Raw genomic sequence first — 27540 nt, 5'->3', positions numbered from 1 at the left:
AAAATAGCAGGCCATGGCCTGGTGCTTTTACAGTTGATGATATTATTGATGTGGCTATTTTTGATTAATGAATTAAATCATGTCTTCAAAATCAGTCACCTGACTGTTGTCCTTGCAAATTAGTATATAAAGCGTTGAAGTAGTCACACACATGAATAATTGTGATAGCAATTCTTGCAGATAGTAATATATGAGAACTAACAAAAATAATGCTAAAGCTTTATCCAGAATGATCAATTCTAATCTACGTAGTTAAAGCTTCAATTTTTTTCTTTTCCAAGCTTTCTCATTTTATTGGATTTTTTTTTTCATACGATATACAGTACTAAAATAAGGTTAGGAGTGGTGGTGTGTTTGGAGGGGGGCTTAATGCAGGGTTTGATGATAGCTCTGAATTATTAATTTAAACAAAAGATTACAATCTGTATTAGTCATTGTATTTCAGTTATTTATCAATTTTAGATAACTTCTTTCTGTAGTGCGATGGACATTTTTATTTTTCTTCCTTGTAAAACAGACCACTATAGCTTCCTTCAGCAGATAGAATATTAGTCAGAAAATTCTCAATTCAAATTCCAATTTGACAATTCATTGGCTTAGGATAATATTAGGCATTATTTAAATAATCTAGCCTTGAATTTCCATAGTTCTTTAAATTATATTATTTTCTTGGAACTCTCATAATTTTAAAACAACACACTCTGTAACGTTTTGCCATTGCTTGTATGCAGTTTAACCTTGCAAAATTCTCCATAATTTACCTCAGCGTCCTTACTAGGATGAATATTATTTATTTTCCAAGATACTAAAAAGATGCTTAATGTTTTATTTACTCAGAGGGAGGGGTCATGCATGTTGGAGGATGACCCTGTTGACATTGAGAACGAGAACGGTAATCGCTTTGAGGAATATGAATGGTGTGGGCAGAAGAGAATACGTGCTACCACCCTCCTGGAAGGGGGGTTCAGAGGTAAATTTCCCTTCTTAGTTCTTAAAGCTAAATTACTTTGGGGGACCTTTTTGATATTATTAAATGTTGTACTATTGATAAATACAATCTTACAAACTGTAAGCATCTGTTTTCAGTGTACATTGAAACCTGCATTTTTGCTAGTATAAACATTATTTTTTTCGCATCTATGAAAACAAAATTAAATGGTTGGAATTACAAATATTGCATTAATATTGAGATAGCATCGGTCAAAGTTGGAGAGATATTGCCAAAGGCCAGTCAGTTTCAGTGGCACTCTGCATTTTAAAATATTACGAAAAATAACATAGTAAATAGCCCCAATCTACAATGACGAAAGCAACTTTATCAGCTGCTGTTGATGTATGGAAGTTGACAGCTAAGTCACTTTAGCACCTGCATAAAATATTAAAGGTCCAGTTATGCATTTATCACTCTATCTTTTTTAAGTCTGATAAATGACAATTCACCAACCTGCCATACACCTCCAGCACTCCAGCCCTGAGGGTTTCCAGACAAACACATCTTATTTTTCCTCTTTCTCTTCCTTCCCCTGTGGCAGGAAAAATGGCTACAAAGGAGTGAATGAGTTATGGTAAAATGTGACCTTTGTGAGTTTTATTGGTGAATGTAATTTGAACTGTGCACCTGGCTCCTTTCTTCTACTCAGCCTTTTGCTCTATGTCAGGATTCACTAAACTGATTGAGAACCTTGTGATTCTGTGGAAAATGTTGCATCCTTCCAAGCAGGGAAATTGATATATTTCTCTATCATAGTTAAAGTTTGCAACCTGTCATGTGTAATAATTTGCATTTTAATTTAATATATGCAAAGAAAATCACACTAGTGCAAATAGATTTCAAAATTAAATCATTTAGTTAGTATTATAAAGGATACTTCCAGGCAACTGTTCCTAGCCAGAATGATGCCAAAATGATGAAATATGAGTAGTAACATCATAATATAAACTTTTGGATATGTATTGCAGTATTGTATGAAAGGAACAGCATGGTGCATGGTTCACTTACCTTCCCCATCCTTCCCAGCCTCTGCCTATGGATATCTATGATGGTGTTCTCTTTTTCAGGTTTCCTTTATACTTTTCTGTGTGAATAAATCATGGCTAAAGCGGATGGGTCAACCATTTCTTTTGGAGTGTTCATGTGTTCTTATGCAGTAATCTAATGATTTATTCTTGTCAGATATCCTGGCGTTATTTTCTGCAGCACAATAAACCAGCATTGGTAAATCTTCCCATCAAATCTGTCATATCTCATGGATTTCCTGTATCAACTTCAGGCTTCCTATCCTACTAATGCAAGAATTTTATTTTTGGTAAATAAGAGTTCCCTGCAAATAGTGTAGAGGGGTGTCAAACTCAATTTCATTGAAGGCCGCATCAGGGCTTTGGTTGACCGTGGGGGTGGGGCACAGCTGGATGGGTGTGGCCAGCTTGGCACCACTCCCCAAACAGCTGGCATGTTTCCTCTTCGCATTGGGTAGACTGGGCCGAAGCCACGCTGGCCTGATGTTTCCTCTTCGCATTGGGTAGACCAGGCCGAACCGACACAGGTAGACTGGGCCAAAGCAACACAGGGCTGCCCCTTACCATTTTCCAGGATGGCCCCATGGGCCGCATCTGGCCCGTGGGCCTTGAGTTTGACACCCTGGTGTAGAACATTCAAGAAGAGAATTTAAGTTGCATTGGTATAATTTAGAAATTTTAATTAGAGCAATTTTCCATGCTATTTTTATCTTTTTCAAATAATTTTCAGTACTCTAGTGGCTCAACCATTTGCTAGATAACACTTTGATAATCCCTTTTCTTTTAAGGTTAAGCGGAAAAAGGATAAATATATTCAAGACATTTGCTTTCTGAGTTTCCTCCTCCTGCATATTCTTGTTGTATTTTCACTACCCTATGCAAGGGTAGTTTCCAAGTTCTTATATTAACGGATTAAGAAGACGGTAATAGTACTGAGGTTTTTACTTAAAACATAAGTTGTTGCTAAAACATATACTTCCAAAACTCTTGAATTGGGTATTTTGTCTTAAGATACTTTTTAAGAGTGAAAACCTACATTTATATCCCACGGTTAAGAAGAGCATTAATATCTTGATTTAAACCTGATCCCTCAACCCTGAAATATTTCTTTGTGATGGTTTATAATAGGCTGGATTCCCAGGAGGACTCGGGTGCATTCCAGAAGAATAAGGGCATCTCAGTCCAAATACTTTGTGTTAGTCGAAGAGAGTGAAGACAGTCCCTCCCTAATAGTTTTCAAAGTATATGGTACCAGTAGGTGCAGATAGTAGAGTGCTTCAGTTTGTCAAGATTCTGTCTATATATGGATCAATAAAGAACACAGCTTGGAAGAATTATGTGTCTTCCTTGATTTGGGGGCCTGACATTTTTAGTAGTATAGTTTACACTTTGTGTTAAGCTATAATTTATTTAAATTGTGATTTGCCGATGACTAGAGTTCACTTAGAATGTTGAGAAATCCAAATGTGTGCCTTATTATCAAAACAAACCATGGCTCAGCAAACGTGAACCTATCAACCATGATCTCTATAAATCTTATGGTATAGTTAGATGGTCTGTAAGGCTGAAACTTGTACTTCACAGAAGTAGACTTGTTAGTGAATATCAGTTCACACAGTTTATGAATTTCCTTTATCATACCATCTTACTATTTTCACAATCTTGGCAGATTAGTGCCATTTATTTGGTTTTCTCCCCCATTTTTGTTTAGCTCAATATTTCCTAAAATTCTGATAGTGAGGTACATTTTTCTGATTAAAAAATGGTAATCATTGTTTTACCATATGTACGCAAACACAAAGACTTACTTAGGAAAAAACCTGTGGTTGTGTAGAGGAAAGCTCCTGTTCTCCTTGCAAGTAAAATTCACTCATCTTCCAGTTTGGAGTCTTCGGTTTCCTATAGCAGCAGATCCTTTAATGAAGGATGCAAATTTTTCATGCTCCAAAAGTTCTGTGTAGAGATCCCAGTCAGTGGGACAAATGTACCTATTGGACTTCTATATCTGCTAGGTCTTGTGGAAGGTTATATTCTATTATCTGTGTCTAAAGTTCCACATGGTGTTTGCTTCAGAACTAGAGGCACTGAGTTTTTATTGTCTTAATTTATAGTCCTAGTATTTATAGCAGTTCCTCAGTAGTCAGCTGCTCATTTTCGTTAAGTGTTTCCACTGTGAGGTTATCCTTTTAAAGAATTACAGAGTGAGGCTCAAAAATGTTTTTTTTTTCTTTGAAAGCTTAGCATTTTTTAACATGTGGGCTATTTGAAAGAAATAGTGGGAGGGAGAACGGGTGACAAAAGTGCTTTATCTGAAAAGAATCATATTGGCTTTGTGCTGTTAGAGGTTGCTGTCATCTCTTAAATGGCTTAGCGCAGTCAAAAGGCGAGCGGACTTAAAACAGTGTCTTACATGAGGATCGATGGGGAAACATGATGGTGGTAACTGTGAGGAAAAAGGGGTGAAGGCAGGAGAGATAACAGTAATGATTGCAGGGAAAGGAGCTGGAAGCAGTTTTGTGGATGGTGGGGTTTTTTTGTTTTTTGTTTTGTTTTGTTTTTTTGTTTTGGCAAGCAACCTGTCTTGAAAGGGCCAGGTTGTTTCCCAGAATGTGGCTGCTTCTGTGTATCTAATCCCCCAACAATCCTCCCTTGTTGTCACAATTGAGCTATTTCATTCAAGGCCTACAAGGTTATCTTTCTGGATATGTCACTATCACTTTTATGAGAGTTTTGGTCAAATAGCATCTTGTGTCATTCCTTTAGCCAAAGTAAGTAAATGGGGAGGGAGCGGCACTTCTGAATGGCACAAGGGAAGAGCCATCTACTGCTGGGAGGGTGGGAAGAATGGTATGTCAGTTTATCGATTGCACCTTAGCCAGGAGAGCTGCAGGCATAGCTCTGTGGGCACGAGCAGCCACACTCCTAATGTGATTGAAAGGCAGTTAAAATGGCGGTGACCTTTTCAGGGGGAATTAGATTGCCTGCCAAGAGTGGTTAGAGGGAGTGATAACGCCAGCTTGAGGAAGCTGTCCAGGCAACTTCAGAGAAAGAGAGGGAGACAGACAGACAGGAAAAGCAAGCCAGCAACGTCCCATTTAAGCTCTGAGCTCTGCTGTCTGATAGAGCTGAGATTGCTGCCCCCCCCCCCTCCAGATATGAAAGGGTTGGAAAATATAGTTGTTGTCTTTCTTTATCATTCCCGTACTAAATATTTAAGTATGACAATTGGTCAACTCTCTGTTCACTTGACAATCTTGACAATTTCATTGCTTTGAAATATTCATTAAAAGACTGATTATCAGGAAGCTAAGGTGAACACTGCAAGATCTTTTCTTTAATGAGCAACCTAGTATAACCTTGTATGTTAGCTTGAAGGTGCTGATAACCCTGTTAACAAAGAAGCCTTATCTTTCTTGGTATACCATATTTCTTTGCAGGAAAGAGTGCTAGCCTACTGGAAGCCTATAACTAGTATGTCTCTGAATTCCACATACGATAGATAGGAAAAAGGTAGCCTTTTTCTCAAGTTTTTCTTGGTTCCTAGATGCTGAACTCAGTGGACTGATAAATCTGATCAGCGGGCTTTTTCTTAATTTGCCAAGTTAAAGACCAGCACAGAACCCTAATTTTCTGCAGCAGCAGAGTTTTTCATGGTTTCATCTGCACTTGTTATGAGTGTTGGAGAATGAGACTGATTAAAATATAAATGCCAGGCATTTCCAGCAGATGGCTGTCATCCAACTGGTGGTTTGCAGCTAATTGAAATGTTTTGGTATGGGCACCGATGTCACAGTATGCTTGCTGCAAAATAAAGTGCTTAAGTGACATCACCTATAGCAATTTTTGCTTGTGAATGTGTATAGGAACTAGAAGCTTTGTAAATATTGTAAATAGAAATAGTGGAGCTCTCCCTGTAATGCAGGAAACAAACCATCATGACAAATTCAGTTTAAGTATCTGGTTTTTTTCCTGCCGATATGAGAATAGATTTTTGCCTGTCCTTTCTCATTCTCCTGAAATAAAGGCATAAAGAAGTAATTCATTTCTTATCATAATTTATGCCAAATTTGTGGGGGAATCATTTTTGCATCTCTGGAACTTCAGAAGAAAGGAAAATGGCTTTGCAAACCGTTCTATATAAAGCTATGTGGCCTGTGTCTGCTTTTATTAATTTCTGGTTCTATTAATTTGTTACCTGTTGTCCTTAACTTATGACTGGTTGCCTAGTGACCATTCAAAGTTACAACAAGCCTCCCCTCCAAAAAAATATTATTTAGCACTCAGATTCAAAGTTGTGGCATTTACAGTCATTTGCACAATCTCGTGGTCACAGGATTGCTATTTACAATGTTTTTGCAGGAAATTATATTTACTTCTGGTAAAAATGCCCCATAATGAACAATAGGTTCATTTAACAACCATGACATTCGCTTAACAACTGCTGCAAAAAAGGTCAAAAATTGTGTGCAGTGACTCGCTTAAAGTTTGTCATGACTTAACAATTCATAATAAGGGCTCACAATTATAATTTGATAACTACCTGTAGTTGGATTTCTTAAAGTTGTATTGCTATTTAAGATCATATCAAAGAGTGCTGGCCAGTGATATTCCTGCAAGTTATAAGGACATTTTAGGTGACCACTAAGGAAATAAAAGGAATCTCTAATATTTGCATATCCTTTCAATACATCTGTAATTAATTCTTGATATTCATAATTCTCAATTGACCTACTTTCAATTTGACAATAGGAAATGAGGTTGAAAGAATGTCAGCAGAGTAACTTAAGATAGCTTCATAATTCCTTAATTACTTTTCTTTCAAGTTAAAAGATTTCTTACCTGAGGGACTATTCCTCAAGTCCAGTGCTTATTTTTGTCTACAGTTGGTTTTTAATTATTTGCATTTTTAAAGCTTACAGCTGAAAATCTAGCATACAACTAACAAAAAGCACTTAAAACAAATCTTGTAGTTTTCAGCCTTTATAAATTCTTGTAATCCTCATGATGTACAAATATGCTTATGCAGTACTTCTGGTAGTTCTGGTTGCCACGATGTAGAAAAAATGTGGAGACTCTAGAAAAAGTGCAGAGAAGAGCAACAAAGATGATTAGGGGACTGGAGACTAAAACATATGAAGAACGGTTGCAGGAACTGGGTATGTCTAGTTTAATAGAAAGAAGGACTAGGGGAGACATGATAGCAGTGTTCCAATATCTCAGGGGCTGCCAGAAAGAAGGGGGAGTCAAACTATTCTCCAAGGCACCTGAGGGTAGAACAAGAAGCAATGGGTGGAAACTAATCAAGGAGAGAAGCAACTTAAAATTGAGGAGAAACTTCCTGACAGTTAGAACAATTAATCAGTGGAACAGCTTGCCTCCAGAAGTTGTGAATGCCCCAACACTGGAAGTCTTTAAGAAGATGTTGGATAGCCATCTGTCTGAAACGGTATAGGGTTTCCTGCCTAGGCAGGGGGTTGGACTAGAAGACCTCCAAGGTCCCTTCCAACTCTACTATTGTATTGTATTGTATTGTACTTGGTTTTTTTTTTTTTCCTTATGTATCTGAGAGAATAAATATAAAAACCTGTCAAGTTCAATTTTATCCTCTCAGAAATCATTCTAATGTGTGATTGTGTGTGTATTTATCTTGTTAAAATTATATATAAAGCTAAATATTTATCTTAGCATATAATAGATGTTGAATTAGTTACATACCTCAGGATAACTAATCTTGTTTACTTACAGTATTAAGAGCTATTTAGGATTCAGATACCTTGCAACTATGTTCTACATCATTTTTACCTATCTATTTTGTGGTGCATTGAGGTGAATTGTGTGGATTGTATTTTAATTTTTTGTATATTTTCCAGAAAAATAAGAAAAAAAAATGCACCAAAAAACTATATGTCTACATAGGCAATAAATTGAATTGAAATACTTAGCTATGTACATTTTGTATAATTAATAATATATTTGAAACAGAATTTAAAGGCGGGAATTTTTATAAGCATTAATGAATAAAATATGCTAATTTTGCATATTTTGCACAAGTGACTTTTGAATAAATAAAACACATTTTGGAAGAAATCAAGATGATAATTCCTTAATTGCACAGAAAGCAGAATAAATAATTCAGAAGATGGAGATATAAATATGACTAAAATTTACTTTGGCTGAGGAACAATTTAAGACCAGTAGGATTTCCTTACACTTCTGCTCTTCTGTAACTTTTGAAGCCTAACCCTAAGAATCATAAAATAAGTTATATATATATTTATGGGTACAAATATAAATATTATATTCAAAGATGTATAGAATACATGTTCATTGATGATATGATGTCCACTGTGACTGAATCCCTGAAAAGTAATCTTGAAAATGACCAAAATTCTATGAGATCACCAGTACTTGCAGATGCTGGCTTTTATTGGTATCATCCTCCAAATATCAGTGTTGCCCAAGGCAAAATCCAATGGCAATTTATTTTCTTTCGTAGAACTGAAAAGGCTACTGATTCATGCATTGCATGATAAGATCTCACAAGGAAAGCAGCCTGGGCATGCTGTTAAATGTTCATATTAAATTGAATTGCAAACCTGTTATTCTGTCAGGTAGGAAGAGAACAAATGTCTATGGAGATTTTCAACCATCCAGGTCATGGTTGTCCCAAAGGTGCTTTTCAAAAGGCAACTGAACTTTCTTGGATTTTTTCCTTGAAAACATTTTGCCTTTAGAAAGAAAACAGTTCTTTTCCATTGAGTATAATGGTGCAACTCTTCAATAATATATAATGAGGCCTTACGTTGCCTTTCTTGGCAAATATTTTTGGGGTTCACTGTGCTTATTCTTCTTCTGTGTCCTTCTTAACAAGTAGAAAAAGTGAGAAAAGTGCCTTCACGAAATGAAGAAAATGTATTATAGTCAGCCTTTATATAAACAGCACAGTCTTCAGGTAGGCTAGGTTTTGAACTTAATATTTGCAGATTCTATATATCCATTAAAATACCTTTCCATTAAAATTAAGTGTGGCATTTTATTGTTATGAAATGTTTGTGAGGTAAAGTAGATGAAAATTCAATGATTTGTTTAAGGTTGACCAGAATATTTTACCTCATGTAGGGATTTGAGCTACAATTCCGTATGTGATAATTTTATGATGTCTAGAAATTTAACAGAATAATTAAACACACTTTTCTGGTAAATAACTTAATTTTTAAAGTAGCAGTTAACTATAAAAAGCAGAACTTTACTCTAAACATATTCAGCATTCCAATAAAATATCTTGACTTACATTGAAAAATGTAGACAGAAACCTCACATCACCCTCATAGCAAATATTCAGAGCCAGGCAAAGAATATACCATTTATACCTTTATCAGTTCATTGGTTTTCCATATCAATCGTTCCCTGCATGTACAAAGTCGAGGGGGGAAAGTCTTTTTCCCATATATTTAAATTTTGCACTGTACAGAAAAGCATTTTTGTTTTACTTGGGGAAGTTTTGTTTGTTTTTTAAATGTCACTGATGGCAGAAGAGTGGATTGAGATCAGTCTGTTCTTAAGTAATAAATATTCCCTTTCCACTTCAAAATATTCAGCACTAAAAGCTGAGATTGGGATATTGTTGCCAACTTTGGATTCAGACACTTTCATAATCATAATTCATCTGTTATCAAATGCAATCAAATAGTAATGAGCAGGAGGTTGAGCTAGATGACCTCTGTGATCTCTTCCAACTCTTATTCTAGCAGGAGAAAAGACGTAGAGGAATGGCTTAAAACCCCAACCCTAACTAAAAAGTAATTCCATGCTGGAAATTGAGATAATCCATTTTGAATGTATATTTTATTTATTGCTAAACTGGATGTTTAACTACATTTGGCATTTGCAGCATTCTTGCCATAATTGTGTCTGCACACACTCCTATTTTCAGTATGAAGGCTGCAGATTCTGTTATTTTTCCTTCTAGCCATCTGCCCTGAACACAGCCTCTCTCCTGGGTTTTGAAGTTGCCTTTCAAACACATCTGCAAAAATATTGATTGAGACTATTTTAATAACATTTTAAAATGCTGTTGTTATGATCGGACAGTATTCCTTTTTGGGGGGGGGCATTCTGTTTCCCCAAAAAGAAAGAAATGTGGTTCCTCAATGACTTGAAACTGCTACTTGTCTTCGCATGTCGTCTCTTGCACCAGGCGGTGAAATGCATTATTGAATAGTGCCCAGAAGGTGATTAATTGCATTTGACACACGCCAACTCCTTGCCTCCACACTGGATAATTGCATTGTCAACTATTCAGCAAAGTGGCAGGTGACACTGTTGCCAAATTGATTGTCTTAGCATTGAAGCTCCTAAGACTGTCAGCTTTCCAATCGATAGCGTTTACACAAGACACCGTGACTGCATCTGTAACTAATTTCAGTTTGAAACTGGCAAGACAGTGAGCTGCCCCTATTTTCTGGCTTCATGTATTTAGTCACTTGTTTCCTTTACTTGTACCTCAGAGTTTATCTCAACTCACTGCCACTTCTTCCCTGGGAAGTGAATTCCTTTTTTTATTCTAGCAAAACGGGTAACAAAATCAGCAATATATGCTGCTGACTGAAAAGCAGGAAATGTTACTCCAGGCTAATGGGTGGCCCCAGTCTTTACAGTCAGTTGCTTAATTAGTTGATTAATTACTAGTTTTCTTTCATCTTCAGGACTTTGATGACATTTAGTTTACAGTGAGTATAAAAGCTTGTTTTATGAAATGAAGAGCCATAGTCTTTCAAGCAAGTTTGAGTGCATTGTTTCACAAGCAAAGCCCAGGGCTGCCATTGGGGTCTGTAAAGCAAGACACTGCTTTGGATTGCTTACCAAGCTTTCTGTTTCATGCTCTGCTGCTTTAGAAAAATCCTCCTCTCAGCTTTTCTATCCTCTCTATTATTGGCAGAATTTCAATGCAACCTGATCTCTGTCAGTGTTGCTTATTGATCCAGTGATGTGACCCTCTTTAGTAATTCAAGATTACTCTAATTCCATCTTTCCTTTCCCCCCCACCCCCCATTTTTCCTCATGGGAAGAATGAGACACCTTCATGGAAATTTCACCAGTAGCTTTTGCTTGCAAATTTCCTTTAGGATAATAGTCTGCTCCAGAACAAGCACAGAAATGTTTGAGTGTCTTGTGGGTAAATGCTAGGTTGGGAGTGGAAGAATTGCCGTTGCAGTTTGGATATGGAGCCAAAGTGGGATGGAAGCACAAAAGAACCTTATGCCTTCCTGTTACCAAAGCTCTGAGATTTAGCTTAGGGAAACTGTCCATTATTGAGCACCTATCTAACTTTTTCTCTTAAATGTTTAGATCTAATCTAGCGGTTACTTTCAGTTAGGCAAAAGTGGACTTTCCTGTCTGTCTCTGGTTAAGTTTATTTTCAATAGTTGCCATTGGCGTAGCTAATGTAACTCTTGCTTACCTGATCATTTCTATACAACATTTATTTCAATGATTGCAAATTATTTTCCCTTTGCTTTTTTTCCTAAACTGCATCCATATCACCCCATGTTCTTGTTTTAACTTGTTTCTTCAGCTGCTGAAATATCACAGAAATCATTGCCAGATATTGTGCCCAGGAAATAGGTGTGAGTCCCAGCAGCACTAGAGAGCAATTTTGTTCATTTTTAATTTTCCTAGACTAAGAGGGGAGAGTATGTTTCTCACAGGAACTAGAAGATTGACAATTTGGATGAAGAAAATACCATATGCAAACCTAATGAAGCCATTCAATTGAATTTCCTTAGGACTATTCCAAAATGCACCCTTAATGCAGTCTTCAGGCATGAAGCAAACATGCCAACTATTGAGGGGCCAAGTTTTTAATTTCAGGACTCAGAATCTTGTTTGGCCTTTGCAGACTTGGTTTCTCTTCTGAATATTTAGTTCAAAGAACATGGAGAGGCCAAATCAGTAGTAAATAAAAGAATTAGGGACATTGATTGCCATAATGATATCACCAATGCTTCTGAATTCTGTAAGCAAATGTTAGATATCCCCAAGCCCACTACTGTGGGGTATCTATAACAATCTAACTCTAAGCAAATGGAGATGGGTCTTTTCCAGAGCCCGTTTTCGTGACCTCCTTTCACTACTCTTGACGGGAAGATTTTATGGCATTCCTTAGTTACAGAGACTTTGCTCTTATCCACACAGGTAGAAACTCTTGCTCATGTCCTCATCATTTCTATATTTCAGAATCATACTGATAAATGTTATGTTTTTTACTGATATATTTATATTTGTTATTTTATTCTGACTATACTAAAATAGCAAGTGGCCAAATATCTTATCAATTATCAAGTTATAGAACTGGGCAAACTTTAATATGTTGTTTTATTTTATGGTCTTAGGGTTTGTTTTTTTCTTGGATGATTCTCTTTTTCTACTGTAATGGTAAATCAAATATAACAAAGATATTGAGAAAATAGGTGCTCCTCGTGTGGCTGTTACATACTTCTAGCAAAACAGTTAACAAAATCTGGTGTTTAAAGGGGGAAAAACTTGAGCAAAACACTCTTCCTCCAAATTGTATGAATTGTTTACCTAAATGGTAAAGCCTCATTTTATTTTTGATTGTTGAAATCTTTCAAGCTAGCCAGTTAAAAAGTAAAACCAGGTAGAATTATTGATAAGGAAGGAACTGCTTAAAGTCCCATATGCTGCCTGGGAGAGTGACAGTTGGAAATATATATTATAAACTTAACTCTTCAATCAGCATTGGACAATTCTTGGGGCAGCCATGACCTTATGTATTCTTTACTTACAGATTTTTGCAATTTATAACGGTTTAAAAAGTTACCTGTAAGTGGCAATTAGCAACAGTATCCACAAATGATAACTACTTAAACATAGGTAAATGTTAGGACCAAATTCAATATTAAAAAATCAGGTGGAGCAGCTCTGGAACAGCTGGAGAATGAATAGTTGACCCTAACAGTCCAGATGGTGGCTGTCTGAAGCTAATATATGCTACATACAGAACATATTAACCAGCAGTTGTTTTTTGCTGTTGTCAATTGGACAAGTAGGAGATTTGTCACTTTTGTTTATAAATGTTTTAGCTAAGAAAATAATTAGGTGCTTTAATTTTATTCGGTTTTAAAATTAGATTATGAGATGCTGGCACAAATAATCAACTCAACTAAGAATGCAATTGGTATCTTCACCTTTCTGTCTTTTCTCTTGTGACTGATTGCAAAAGAACTTCCTTTTTCATTGGCATTATTTGTGTTGTTTGCTCTCCACAATGAAGTATTATCCATATGCCATTTGTTCTGTAAGCCTAACTATGCAAGGTACATTATTTCTTTTATTTCATGCTACCGTCTGCGTATGAATGTAGTATAGATACAGGTACTCTTCCAATAAAAAGTACAGGATTTTGTAAGAGCATTGGGTGGAGAGTCCACTTGTTCAATGAAGCTTTTACTAGCAGTAAATATGTAACTCATTTAAGGGGGGAAATTGCACGAATATGGAGACTTACTTCCTGGGACATTATATGAGGCTCTTTGCCACATCTTGTAATTAGGTTCATGCTAGCTAAAGTAAATGAAAAAACTAACATCTTAAATTGTAAACAGTAACAGTATTTTTTAAAAACTTCCCTTTTTGGGGGAAAAAAAAGATTGCTGCAAAAGACTGATGGCTCTGTTCATGATTAATATAATTTTAAGCCCAGCACACTCATAGTAACAGATATCATAAACTATCGATTCCCCTCTGCTTAGCTTATAAACTCATGGACACACTCCAATTCTTGAGTAGCCTTTAGAGCAGAGAGTAGGTCAGTGTCTCCTGTTCACTATTTTCAATCTTTAATAACACTTGAAGTCATACTTTGTAGCTTGCCCACTCATGCATGATAGATAAGCAAGGAGATAGAAGAAAAAAGAAATACTTAGACATGGGAAAAGAAACATTTTGGGGCATTTAGAGAAGAGTTTCTAATGTGCAGTTTAAAAATTGCCCCATAAGTTGTGTGCAATAGAGTCACTTTGTAGGGGAATGGGCCGCATAGAAATTTAATAAATTTAATATCTCAGCAGGAATATTTATTGTTTTGAATTCCTACAATGTTTGGTATTAACTCGTTTTTTTATGCCAGGGTCAGCTGCTTCAAAATCAGACTGAGCAGAGCTGTGAGCACAGTGCTGGAGGGCAGCTGTGCTCTCAGAGTAAGTGATCCTGATTTGTACATTCTGACTGATGAGGGAGAGTTTGTCTCCCAAACTGTCACAGGGTTTATAGAAGTGCCACTCAATACTGGTGCTGGAATTGCTTGTCGAGCAACTGACTACAAGAACAATGGGGATCAGAAACAGTGGTCACTTTGTTTTTCTTGGTCTAATAGCCCCAGAATCTGCCCTGAGTATTCATACTCGTTTGCTTGGACCTTGAAAGAGGCACTTTGGATTAAAGATGACAGAGAATAAGGTTCTTTAGTTCATTGGATTGGTTTTATTAGCAAGGATGAGGTTGTATGCAGGTAAAATCTTCTAAACTGGAAACATGAAGTAGTAAACATGTCTTTCTTGTGTAAATGACATAGGAGTTATTATCTAGAATAGAATATTGACAGCTATATTTATATTGTGTCTTTGTGCCCCTACAGTTCCAAGAATCATGGCAACCAAATCATTAAACTAAACAATGTAACAAAAGTTAAGATTATGTTAAGATTATTATTCCTATCATAACTCTTAGGCACACTAAGCAGTCATTTGGAATTAAAATTTTAATAATAATCTTCTGGATTTTGTGCTTGAGGTGGAAAAAAATGAAACTGATTTTGGGTTTTACTGATTAGACAGATTTGTTGATAATAGAAATGGCCAGTTTATATTATTAAGTAAAAGTAAAAAGTTGTGGTTTGACGTAACTATCTTATTCTACTGCGCTAAAGGTAGTCGGAACTCAATTGCTTTTCCCCCCTCTTCTACACGCTTCCCTTCCGTTTTTCCCTCCCTTATTTTTTCTATTTGTTTTTGTATTTTATATTAATTAAACTAATTAAAAGGACAATTTACAAGAAAAACTTTAATAATTATTATCTTATTTTCTGTTTTAACTTTGAGTTTGTTTAATATGTTTGGCCATATTAGGGATTGGGGGGGGGGTTGCCCTGCATTTATGCTGTGTGCTCTCATTTCTATTCGGAGTGGTTATCTAAGATGTCATAGTATAAAGAATGTTATTCTGATTATTCAAAATTAGGAAATGTGATTTGAAAAAAGTCATGGTTAAGTTGATTGATAAGCTCTATTGGCAATTGTTTAGATATATTTATTTATCAGATTTAGCCACCCATCTCCCCCAAAGGGGAGAGTAGGTGGTGCACCACAAATAAAAGTATCATTTAAAAAATAAGGTGACTAAATATCCATTGCTGTGGAGAAACAACACTGTATACCTACTTTGTTCAATCATATTAGAAGTTGGCAGTGAAGCTAGAAAAATGAAATGGAATTTGGACCAGGATCCTAATACCCTCAGATACTTGACTTGGATGAAGATTTTGTCTTTGGAAAATTTTTGAATCTCAAGTTTGAAATGTGAATCTGAGTACATATTATTGTTTTTTCTTATTAAAATAATGTCTGTTTCCCATACCTTAACATTTTTTAAATATTTTTTTTAATTCTGTGTTTTATATGTAACTCAGGGTGGTGAATGTAACTAATGCTCCTGCCTTCTACTTTCCTCACAATAATAGCCCTGTCAATTGAGTTGGGCTGAGACAGTAACTGACCAAAAGTTGCCCAGCCAGCTGTCACATCTAAGGGAATCCTACAGCTGGTTTCTAAGCCAGCATCACTGTGTCAAAATGGCTCACTTCAGCTTAAACTTGTTGGTCTGTAGGAAAATAATGTTGGATGTGATGCTAAATCTAAAATTTCTCATGGCTCAAGGTGAAGATAACATCCCCTTTGTTAAATGTAACTCCTAATGCAATGAAAATTGCATGGTATGCCTCAAGGGCATACTGTGCAATTTTCTTGGCAATAGTACCTAAACCCTTCTGTTTTTGATTTATATGGTGACTTCAGTCAACTTTGAAACAGCAAAAAGTAAATGGAACTCAAAAAGCAAGATTTTCCAGTTTGCTTCCTAAATTTTTTTAGGAAGACTTACGAGAGTTTGTGAATCTGTCCATTTTGTTAGTTACATTAAGAGTTGGTAGAGAGTCAGTGATGACATAACGTACTGACATCCATGCAGCAGTTCTTGCCATAAACCATGCATATTTTCTTGTCATTTGGAGAGCTTCCTGTTGCTTGTGAGATTGAATCTGCTTCAGGTTGGGTACTTGTCTGTAGGCATGTATAGGTCTGCCACCCAATGTTTGAGAAAGTACAGTATCATCATCCAACGTGGTTGCAGCTTATTAATAATGTATTTCAATGGCTTCAGCTGTGAGTTGCAAATGACAAGCCGTGGTGTTTAGTAAGTCCTAGTGACTATCTTATTACAGATCCCTGAACTATTTTTATGAACAGGAGACAGAAAGATTTGCCAGACAAGCGATTCAGAATGTATACATTTTCCAGTAGAGTGGAGGGAGGGGTCACTGAAGGGTTATTACAGCCTGATTGGTCCATTTGACTGAGAGAAAACTTCTTAGCCTTCGGCTTCTCCCGTTGGCTCCCAGTTTCCTCTCAGTCAAGAAGGTCCTCAGACTATTGTTTGGTTCCCGGTGATTGTGAGTACTATATTGAGCAATTGGCTATTTCAAATTAAAGGAAATTATAGAATAGAAGAAGCTGTGCCCAGAGGGACATTTTCCTCTGTCCCAGATAAGCAGGGAGAGCCGCTTAGAGCAATCTCCTCGCATACCTATTTCCCATTCTGGGCCTTTTCTTCCCCCGGCTGATTCCTGGAGTCTCGGGCGTGCCGGGGGGCTTACAGCTTCCAACTCCTCCACCGACGACCCATTGCTTCAAGCCGCAGCGCCGGCGGCCCTTTTTGCCGCGCGTGAAGACCGGCAAACCCCTAACTCGGCCGCGTCGCCTCTCCCGAGCCGGCGGTGCTCTCGGCGGCGGCGCGAGCAGAAGACCGGAGCGCCAGCGGCTCTTGCCGGGCGTGAAGACCGGCGGCGAGTCACACAGAGCTGCGTTCCTAATTGTTGGGTCGATTGGCCGTCTGAACGGCCAGGGAGGCAAGCGGCGGCGCGCGCGCCATTTTAGCGGCCGCCTGAAGAAGAAACGGTCAAAATCAAGCTGGCGGCCATTTTGGGCACGTGGCGGGCCCTGACTCACGGGCCTTAACGAAGGGGCACTACAGGCCCAAGCTGAGAGTCTCCACACCAGCGCCGAGCTCAGAGGCTACAAAGACTTCAAATCAACTTAACAAGCGCCTTCATCTGAGCACGTGAGTGGGGCGATGGCAGCGCGTTCTGAATCCGCTCAAACCGCGACCGCTCAGGCTCCAGAAGAGAAGTCAGGCCCCACAGCCCCAGCCAGGCCTCGGGCTTCTAGGCCTACTGCTGAGGATAGACCCTCCAGAGCACTGCAAAGGGACGAGCTTAGGCGTTCCAGAGCTATTGAGAAAGCCATTGAGAGGGCAGAGAAGAAGAAGGCCAGGGATCCCAGACCTAGATCCAGATCTCCCAGGTCAGAGGCCCCTTGTCATTCCCCTTCTGTCAACAGGGGGTTCAGCCCTTCTTCTCCCTCTTCCTCTTCATCCAGATCAGTTAGGAGTGAAGGACGGGGGGCTTCACCCCCACCCCCAACTTCCCCTGGGACAGGGGGCTTGGATAGAAATGACCCATTAGAGGGCCCCTCTGCAGGCTCCTCCCGGGGTAGGAGGTCTCACAGGGATTCGATCCCCCATGACTATGATTCTGAATGGGACGAGGAGGATCTAGAACACCTCCCTAAAAATCTTAAAAGATTAATCTCTGCGGCCATTTCCAAGGGAATAGCTCAAAGGGACAGACCTTCCCGACATAGTAGGATTACTCCTTTCAGCAGGGCCAGGTCTAGAACTTCTTCTCCTTCCCTCATGAGCGAGGTCTCCTCTAGGGAGGAGGCCCGTCGTCAGGACGACTGGGGTTTCTCTGAGGAAGAGGATGCGGCCACTGATCAGCCCACCTCTTCCAACTTATTCATCCAGGCCATGTTTAAGCCCCTACTGAAGAAGGCTAGGAGAACCACCAAGGTGGGCACAGGGGACCCCACAGTGCCCCCACCCAGGGATCCGGACATGGTGATGTTCTCAAACATGGCCACTAATAAAGAGGAGATCCCTGCTCCTCCACTGTTCTTGGAGGTAGCCACCAGTCAGTGGGCTAGGCCTTCAAATTTTTCTCCCCCTGGCAGCAATGACAGGCGGGCTTATAACATGGAAAAGACCTTCCTACAGGCCATCCAACTACCGGCCATAGATCAACCGATAGCTGCCCTGGTCTCGTCTTCCCCAGTGGTCTCGGGGGATGCCGCAGATAAGCTTAAGCCGGAGGATAAAAGGGCGGAGCTCACCCTGCGGAAAAATTACAAGGCTTCTGCATGGGCAATGCGGGCGGCGGCCGCCGCCTCGTATTTTAATCGCACGACCGTTATGTGGCTCCACCAACTCCAGGATCGTATCCCGATCCAGGATGATCGCATCCATCAGGATTTAACTAAAATTATGGCGGCCTGCCAGTATTCAGCCGACGCAACCCTGGATGCGATGCGATTCGGCTCCAGCGCCTTAGCTACTTCTGTGGCCGCTCGCCGGCTCCTTTGGCTTAGAAATTGGCAGATCGATAATAAAGCCAAATGGGACTTAATAGCTGCCCCCTTTGCGGGTCCCAATCTATTTGGGTCTGCTCTAGACCCGATCTTGGTGGAGAATAAAGACAAGAAAAAGGTGATGCCCACCTCCACCAAGAAGTCCGACACACGTAGTCACCCGTATCGCGGGCCTTCCTTCAGGACTTATGACAGGGAGCAGGAGCCCCGTTTTCAGCAGTACAGACAGGATAGGCAGTACAACAGGCAGGGTTTTCAGGACCGCCCCAGGTACCAGTCCCAATCCAAACGGCCCTTTCGCGGGGGGGCGGCCGCCCCTTCTGCAGGGGGAAATGACTCGAACCCGAGTCATCCCATAGGCAGCCGTCTGACTCTGTATGCGGACAAGTGGGACCAGATCACATCAGACGGGTGGGTCCGAGCGACCATTCGCCACGGCCTAAGACTCGAGTTCCTCTCCTACCCTCCGAGACGCTTCAGAACATTCTCCCCATCCCGGGATCCGGAACGTCGTCGTCTCATGGACCTCGCCGTCTCACACCTTCTGGAAATCAGAGCGGTGGAGGTCGTTCCGGAGCCTGAGAGGGGGCGGGGCTACTATTCAAATCTCTTTGTAGTCCCGAAGACCTCGGGGGGTTGGAGGGCGATCCTCGACCTGAAGCGCCTGAATCAGTATCTAGTTTACAGGCGCTTCAAGATGGCCTCCCTAAAGTCAATCCTGCAGGGCATTCGAAAGGGGGATTTCATGGCCTCGGTAGATCTGACGGAGGCCTATCTTCATATCCCCATTTTCCGGGCTCACTGTCAATTCCTGAGGTTCTCCCACAAAGGCCAGCATTACCAGTACCGGGCCCTTCCATTCGGCCTGGCCTCGGCCCCTCGGACGTTCACCAAGGTCCTGGCGGCCCTGGCTGCATACCTGAGATCCATTCCGGTCAGACTCCAGTGTTACCTGGACGACGTCCTAGTGCAGGCAGGGTCCCTCCCCAGGGCCAAAGCAGACCTCCAGCTGACCATCCAATGGCTCCAGACACTAGGTTTCTCAGTAAACTTTCCCAAGAGTCATCTATCCCCATCCAGACAGATTCTGCATCTAGGGACAGTAATAGATTCCGAGTCAGGGAGGGTTCGCCTGTCCCCAGACCGCCTGACCAGTCTGACACAATTGATCACGTCCATCAGGACAAAAAGGTCCGTTTCCACCCTGACCTTATCCCGACTCCTGGGGAAGATGGTATCCTGTATAGGGATAGTCCCCTGGGCCCGTCTACATCTGCGTCCCCTCCAGTGGGCCTTGATACCAGCCCAAAGGAGAATGTTGAGCAACTCTCTACGACCGCTTCGCTTAACGCCATAAGTGAGATGCTCGCTCAAGTGGTGGATGTCCCCAGCATTGCGGCAGGGGGCCTCTATTTGGGAGCCGGAGAGAGTACAAGTCACGACGGACGCGAGCCTTTACGGCTGGGGGGCCGTGATGGGGTCCGACATGGCCCAGGGACGTTGGACTGCCTCGGACCTCAGACACAATATAAATTGGCTCGAACTCAAGGCCGCGAGACCCTCCGAACTTTCCACCGCCAGCTGCAGGGGCGACACGTCCTCCTGCTTACGGACAATGTAGCGACGAAAGCTCATGTCAACCGGCAAGGGGGGACTCACTCCCGAGCCCTGTGGCGGGAGGCGCAGACATTAGGCCTATGGGCGGAGAGACACTTGGCCTCCATTACGGTGGAACATATTTCGGGGGACTCCAACCACCAGGCAGACTGGTTGAGCCGGGCGACTCTGGACAACGGCGAGTGGCGGCTGGACCCAGAGTTGTTTCGGAAGATTTGCCTCAAATTCGGCAACCCCCTTGTAGACCTGTTTGCCTCCCCCGGCAACGCACAGCTGCCGAAATTTTTCACCAGATTCAAGACTCCAGCAGCAGAAGGAGCGGATGCTCTCAGAACCCGGTGGCCTCCGGGTCTCCTCTACGCCTTCCCCCCCCTTCCCCTCATTCCCAGAACCATTCGGAAGGTAGTCACAGAGAGGGCTTACGTCATCCTATTAGCCCCATATTGGCCGAGGAGACCATGGTTCGCGGACCTGGTCCAGCTCTCGGTCACAGACCCCTGGAGGATTCCGCCAGAAGAGGTAGTCCTGTGTCAGGGGGTCTTAGTTCACCCAGAGCCGCAGTGGCTGCATCTGACCGCGTGGCTCTTGAAAGGGGATTACTGAAGGGGAGGAAGTTGTCATCAGGGGTCATAGCTACCTTGGAGGCAGCTAGGAGACCGTCCACAATTAGAATCTATAACGCCACCTGGTCGGCCTTCGCGAAGTGGTGTAGCCCCAGGGGGGTGGATCCAGCTAGGGCCACGGTTCCGGATGTTTTAGAGTTTCTCCAAAAAGGATTACAGGACGGGTTGTCCCATAATACGCTTAGGCGACAGGTAGCGGCCCTTTCCACTATATTGGGAGGAGAGGGCTCCTCTACCCTCTCTCGTTCCCCTCTGGTGAAGAGGTTCCTTAAAGGGGCGGCCAACATCCGCCTGCCTCCCGTTCATAGGTTCCCTACCTGGGATCTTACCCTCGTCCTGAAGGCGCTGATGGGTTCTCCCTTTGAGCCGCTCAGGTCGGTTCACATGCGCCTCCTCTTGCTGAAGGTAGTATTTTTAGTGGCCATTACATCGGCCAGGCGTATTTCTGAATTGGGGGCCCTTTCGGTACGAAGTGACCTTTGTATGATTCACCAGGACAGGGTGGTTCTGCGCCTGGATCCTTCGTTCATCCCGAAGGTGAACACCCTGTTTCATAGGGCCCAGGAAATTGTCCTTCCGAATTTTTGCCCCAATCCAACAAGGGAGAGAGGGCAGGCGTGGCATCGGTTGGATGTACACAGGGCCCTCCGTATTTATCTAAAGCGGACGGAGGGTATTCGTAGGACCGAGGCGCTGTTTGTCTCGTTTCACCCGAGCCCCTTAGGTAAAAAGGTCTCGTCTTCAACTATTGGGAGGTGGATCAGGTTGGCCATTGTTGAGGCTTACGGAGCCTCGGGAAAATCCCCCCCCTCGGGGATCACGGCTCACTCCACTCGTAGTGCAGCCTCCTCAGCGGCCTGGGCCACAAGGGCACCTTTTGAGGACATCTGTCGCGCGGCCACCTGGGCCTCCCCTACTCCCTTCATAAAACACTACCGCCTGGACTCTTATGCCTCGGCTGAGGCGTCCTTTGGGCGGAGGGTTCTCCAGCGGGTGGCGGCCGATCCTCCCCCTGGGACCCAGTCTCCCCTCCCTGGGACGTAGCGTGGGTATGTCCCTTCAGTGACCCCTCCCTCCACTCTACTGGAAAAAGAACGTTGGTCTTACCTGAACGTTTTTTTCGGGAGAGTGGAGGGAGGGGTCACTTTCCCGCCCTAGGTAGATAGACAGGGTCCGGGAGGGGTAGGATCGGGTGGCCCTGGGCGGCTTTCCCTTGTCTTCTTACATCATGCAGACGCTGACCGTGACATCGCGGAAACTGGGAGCCAACGGGAGAAGCCGAAGGCTAAGAAGTTTTCTCTCAGTCAAATGGACCAATCAGGCTGTAATAACCCTTCAGTGACCCCTCCCTCCACTCTCCCGAAAAAAACGTTCAGGTAAGACCAACGTTCTTTCTGTTCGATGGTGACTAGTCATTAAATTAAGGCTACTATGTGCAATATTGTACATTATTTAATAAGTATAGCATGCCTGTTTCAGGAAACAGAAAAGAAACATTTTACTTTCTGAAGTTACCTTTGTGAACTTGTAGTTATACAGGACAAATAAAATTTGGCTTCCAAACTGGCAAATATAAAACAGTACCTAAGTTGTATAAAATGGGCATGTCCGCTATACAATTTTGTGAGATATGGTCAATATGTGTAAACAATTTGGTTCACTGGTCCTGACAGATTCTTCTCCATATTGCCATCCAAAGTCAATTCAGCTTATTGTAAATGTTTTAATACAGAGCACCAAAACAATTCACATACATAGGGGATGGAGGGATGTCATAGTTTTGGTAGTGAATGTATCTCATGGGTATGTGTGTGTTTTATCACCATATCTAGAAGGCTGAATAAATTTTGCTGGATTTTTTTAAAATTAGCTCCTAAATGGATTCCCCATATTATATTGTCATTTACCAATACTTTAACATTAAACATACTTTATCTATGTTTATCTATGTATCCTGCATATTGTATTCCCTTTACTCTGGATTTATTAAAATATAACATTTAATCTGGTGGTGAGGTGGGGCAAGTGATAAGCAGTTCAGATTAAGGCAGAATACAAACAAATACAATTTATGAAGAAAAGTCAACATTCCGTTTTACATAGAAGTTCAGCATGTGTGTCCATCAAATATGTATTGAAACTCTTTTCATATCAACATTGGAGTACTGGGATTTCTTCTGCATAGAACAATGTTTTTCATTCCGTACATTTTAACTGGAAGTTCTCTACATTTGCTTTTTCTTTCACTTGCCACAATAGTTCTCATAAATCATAGACCGCTTGCTTTTGGCTTGAATATACTTTTTCTGCTGTTATGCACTGCAGTTCCCAGTTCAGTTTATTTCTGAGAAATATCATCCCTCACAGATATCTGGCCCCTCCCCGCCAAAAATTAATCTGAATATCAGGAGAACAATGAAATTCTCTCTAAATTCCCTTTAATGTAAAAAGATAAAGTAACCTTTGTTTTTAAAAAATTTCTAAATAATTTGTATTTCTCCATTAGTTATATCCTTAAATGATGTTCTCTACGGATTTTCTTTTTCTCTAGGATCTGGGTTTGTCATGTGCAGTGGCAAGGAGAATCCAGACAGTGATGCTGACCTTGATGTGGATGGTGATGACACATTGGAATATGGAAAACCACAGTATCATTTTCTAGAGATGTTAAACTCCTAGCAAGTGGCTTTGCTGTACCTCTGTTTCTAGAAGTTCCATGATTTTAACTCTATTAGAGAAGAGTTCAGAAACAAATTTTTTACATGTTGATAAACCTTATTTTCTGGCAATTTCCTGATAGCTTTGACAACTCACTGGGGGATTTCAAGTAGTCTCTCAGCACAATTTATTTCACAGGATTGCTGTTGTGGAGAAATATTGCAAGAGGAAATATGTATTTTAGAGGAAGGGTGGGATATTAAATCTATGTGAGACTTAATAAATATGTGAATTGTAATTGTTCATCTCATGTTATGAAAATAACTTGGTTGATCTCCAAGATGACTTAAAATAAACACCAAAGAGAAGTCCACAAATGTTAAAATTAGTATCAGTCTGTATTCTCCTTAACACTTCATTCTAAGATACACTGAAGCAGATATCATTCCATGCACTGGGGAAGAACCAGGTGAAGCCAAAGAAAGAGAGGCACTCCGAGGTGCAGTCCTAAAGTAAGTAGGCTTCCTTTAAAAATGCAGTGTTAGAACATAGAAGAATTTGCTTTGTTGTGCTGGGAATTGGTGTCAATAAATTCAAAGCCAATACTTTTTTAGTTTTTAATATGATCTACAACCAAGATAAAGAAAATCCAGGCACATCCTAAACAAACACTTACGTAGTTGCATTAAGTGGCAAATTTGGCAATCTTTGTGCATATAAGCTTGACTGAGAAAACTTTCCTTGGTATTGTTATTTGGGACATTCAGTTCTGAGTAAAACTTCTAATTTTGTTCATTAGAAAGTTCAATATATTGACAATACAGTTAGTCTTTTACCTACAAACATTCTTTCAGCAATCATTTGAATTTACACCGGTGCTGAATAAATAGTGGTTATAACCAGTCTTTGGAGTTCCAGCTGTCCCAGTCATGTGCTGAAGATCTGGGCACTTGGCAAACCTGTTCAAACTTACAACTGGTTCCAGAATCCTGCAGTCACATGATCTCTATTTGCAACCTTCCCTGCCAACTTCCCCAGAAAGTCAGTGGGGAAGCTGGCAAGGAAGGTAGGAAAGCATTGAGGTAAGCCCCCCCACTCATGCACCCTCTTTGAACTGTTCTATGTTCACGCTGTGCATCCTCTCTGGCACTTTCAACACCTCCCACATATTCCTCCCCAATTCACAACACACTTCTCACACACTTTCCTCAACCCTGCACCACAGCCTTGTGTATTCCCATGAATCCTCCCCAAATATAGCATCTCCCCTCATCTCCTCCTCAACCCATGCGTCAGGCACCCCGTGTACTAGATCTGCACCATAATTTGTACACCACTTCTCAAATTCTTCAACTTGAGCTGCTCGCTCACTCCATCGCTCACTCCCTCCCCAGCAGCGATCATTTACTGCCTGCCACCCTGGGACTTGTAACTTCCTGCCAGCTGACTTCCTGCGAAACCAGCAGGATGTTGCCATGTCTAACAACAATTGTCAATTAATTATGACAATTATGACTACGAGGATTGCTGTGGCTAAGCTGTGCATTCCACTTTACAACTATATCACTTAGTTATAGAAATTGTCAGTTGCTGTTGTAAGTCAAGGACTACCTGTAATAGTTTGACGGTTTATTAGAGCCATGAAATTGGCACTCTAAAATGTACCGTATTTTTCGGAGTATAAAACGCACCTTTTTCCCTAAAAAAACAGGTTGAAAATCTGGGTGCGTCTTATATGTATACTGAATACAGCATTTTTGGCCTCCCGAAACCCTGCCTCCTTTGTAAAAATGGACGTGCATAGCCTTTAGGAGGCTTCCAGAGTGCTTCTAGGGGCTGGGAAGGGCAAAAATGAGCAAAAAAATGGCCATTTTTGTTCCCCCAGCCTCAAGGAGCATTCTACAAGCCTCCTAAAGCCTTTGCATGCCCTTTTTTTTGTCAAAAATCAGGCCAATTTTTGTGAAAAACGGTCCATTTTTGAGAGATCTGCAGATTGCAAAACTTTTTTTTTAAATTTGCCTCTTCAAAATCTTTGTGCGTCTGATACTCCGGTGCATCTTATACTCCGAAAAATACGGTAGGTTTCTAACATGGACTGCATTATGCTTGAATACTCAGAACAAACTGGTATACATATTTTGTATGTGAATGAGCAAAGGAAAAGGCCTAGGAGCATCACAGAAAGAGCTGGAATACTGCATATTGATTGCTGTATTTTGTAGTTATATTTGGAAATAGCACCAAGTCAAGATTTGCCTTGCTTACAACTTCATGGTTACTCCTAGTTAGCTTCACCCTATTTCTCTTTCTATTACCTACAACTTGAATGACACACAAAAGACAATTCAGGAACAAGCTATGAGTTTTAACGGGTTAACGGTTAAAACAAGCCAAGTTTATAATGGAGTTTAAATGTTGTTTTTTTAAAAAACAATCCTTAGGCTAGATTTGTGTCTTACACTAAATCAAAAACAAAGTGGCTTAGCACTAAATGAAAACCAGGCCAATAAGACAAATGAAATGTTCAAGGATTTGTCCCATTGAATGAACAGAATTTAAATACTCTTAATTTTATTTAGAGTAGCATAAAAAAAGAAGAGATTTAGCTTTCACAATATCAAAAGCCTATATAGATCTTCCTTTGTTTTCCGCTCCATACTTTAAAATCATAAGATTTGACTGTATATATTTCTAAGATGAAAGCAAATGCTATTTCAATAAAAAATAAATACTTTCCAATCTGGCCAAGACTTCTAATTGGCAGTTAGTGAAGCAAGATTGCAGTGATGCAAATGAATTTACTTCTAAATTAGTTTGGGATATGTAAATGCTGGGGGTGGGGTTTGCATTTGTTCAAAAATGCTTCTTGCCTTTGCCATCTATATATTTATTTAGGCACATTTTAAGCCCTTGGATTTCAAAATAAGTTACATCCCCAAAACATGAAACAATAGTCTACTATATTATATTAGGAAAGAATGGCAAACTAAAATTATTTAATGAAAGGAATGTTATGCTATGTACACATTTGATGGTCCAGTTCAGATGTAGTATGTCAAAAAATTCTTTTAACAAGTCTTATTATTGGCAATGCATATGTTGATGCATGCTATCGGTTGCTGTCACTTAGCATTCTCCTGTCACTGGGAACAACTAAACAAGACAGCCTGCATTAATTTTGCAGTACTTTTAAATTGCAATAGCTAGCTTGCTTCTTTGTTGTTGATGATGAAGATGATGATGTTTTAAAGTTGTATGCTGTCCAAACTTTCAATATCTGGGTGGAGAATAACAGCAAGTAATCTTGATTTTGATATTATATTAAACAGAACAGCACAACTCTCTACATAGCTCATATTGATCCTTCAGAATGTTTTAAAACATTACAAATGGGTGAAACTTGCAAACTGTCATATAAAATCTTATAAGATTTCAGGCAAGAATACACTAGACCTAATCAGATTTCAGCCATTTGAATATTTTTACTGCAGTCTGAAAAGGATAGAAGATCTTACAGTTTATTTAATATAACATTGGCAGAAAGAGCTAAACACAAGTGATTTAGACAGTAAGTTTCTTATTTCTATCAATTCAGATGTATAGTTACTTAAAGTATAAGCTAAACCAAGACCTCTAACCTACAGTTCATGATCTACAAACCATTAACACATTTATAATTAACAGAATGTGTTGGTAAGATTCAGTTTCCTACTTAATAGTTTTCAGCTGGTCCCCGAGTGGAGTTAAGGTGCTTTGTCAGACATAGCATGTTTCATCCCTACAGATATGTGATGCAATAATTTAAACAATAAAATTTACTACATAAACATTCAAAAACAGTGATGCCAAAA

General features: G+C 40.5%; 1 protein-coding gene across 2 annotated transcripts in view; it reads left to right on the top strand.

Annotated features, from left to right (window-relative positions):
* Positions 1–27540, top strand: part of RNF220 (ring finger protein 220) — a 349771-nt gene that overhangs the window by 284902 nt on the left and 37329 nt on the right. For both annotated transcript variants that reach the window (XM_081946336.1, XM_081946337.1), the window contains 3 exons: positions 838–970; positions 23583–23679; positions 24115–24201. In XM_081946336.1, coding sequence (XP_081802462.1) covers positions 838–970; positions 23583–23679; positions 24115–24201 — 317 coding nt within the window. The remainder of the gene's footprint in view (positions 1–837; positions 971–23582; positions 23680–24114; positions 24202–27540) is intronic.

Source organism: Natrix helvetica (assembly GCF_964273705.1).
Source record: "Natrix helvetica genome assembly, chromosome: 3".
Taxonomy (NCBI): domain Eukaryota; kingdom Metazoa; phylum Chordata; class Lepidosauria; order Squamata; family Natricidae; genus Natrix; species Natrix helvetica.
The sequence above is the reverse complement of the archived record's forward strand: the minus strand, read 5'-3'. Positions and strand labels throughout refer to the sequence as shown.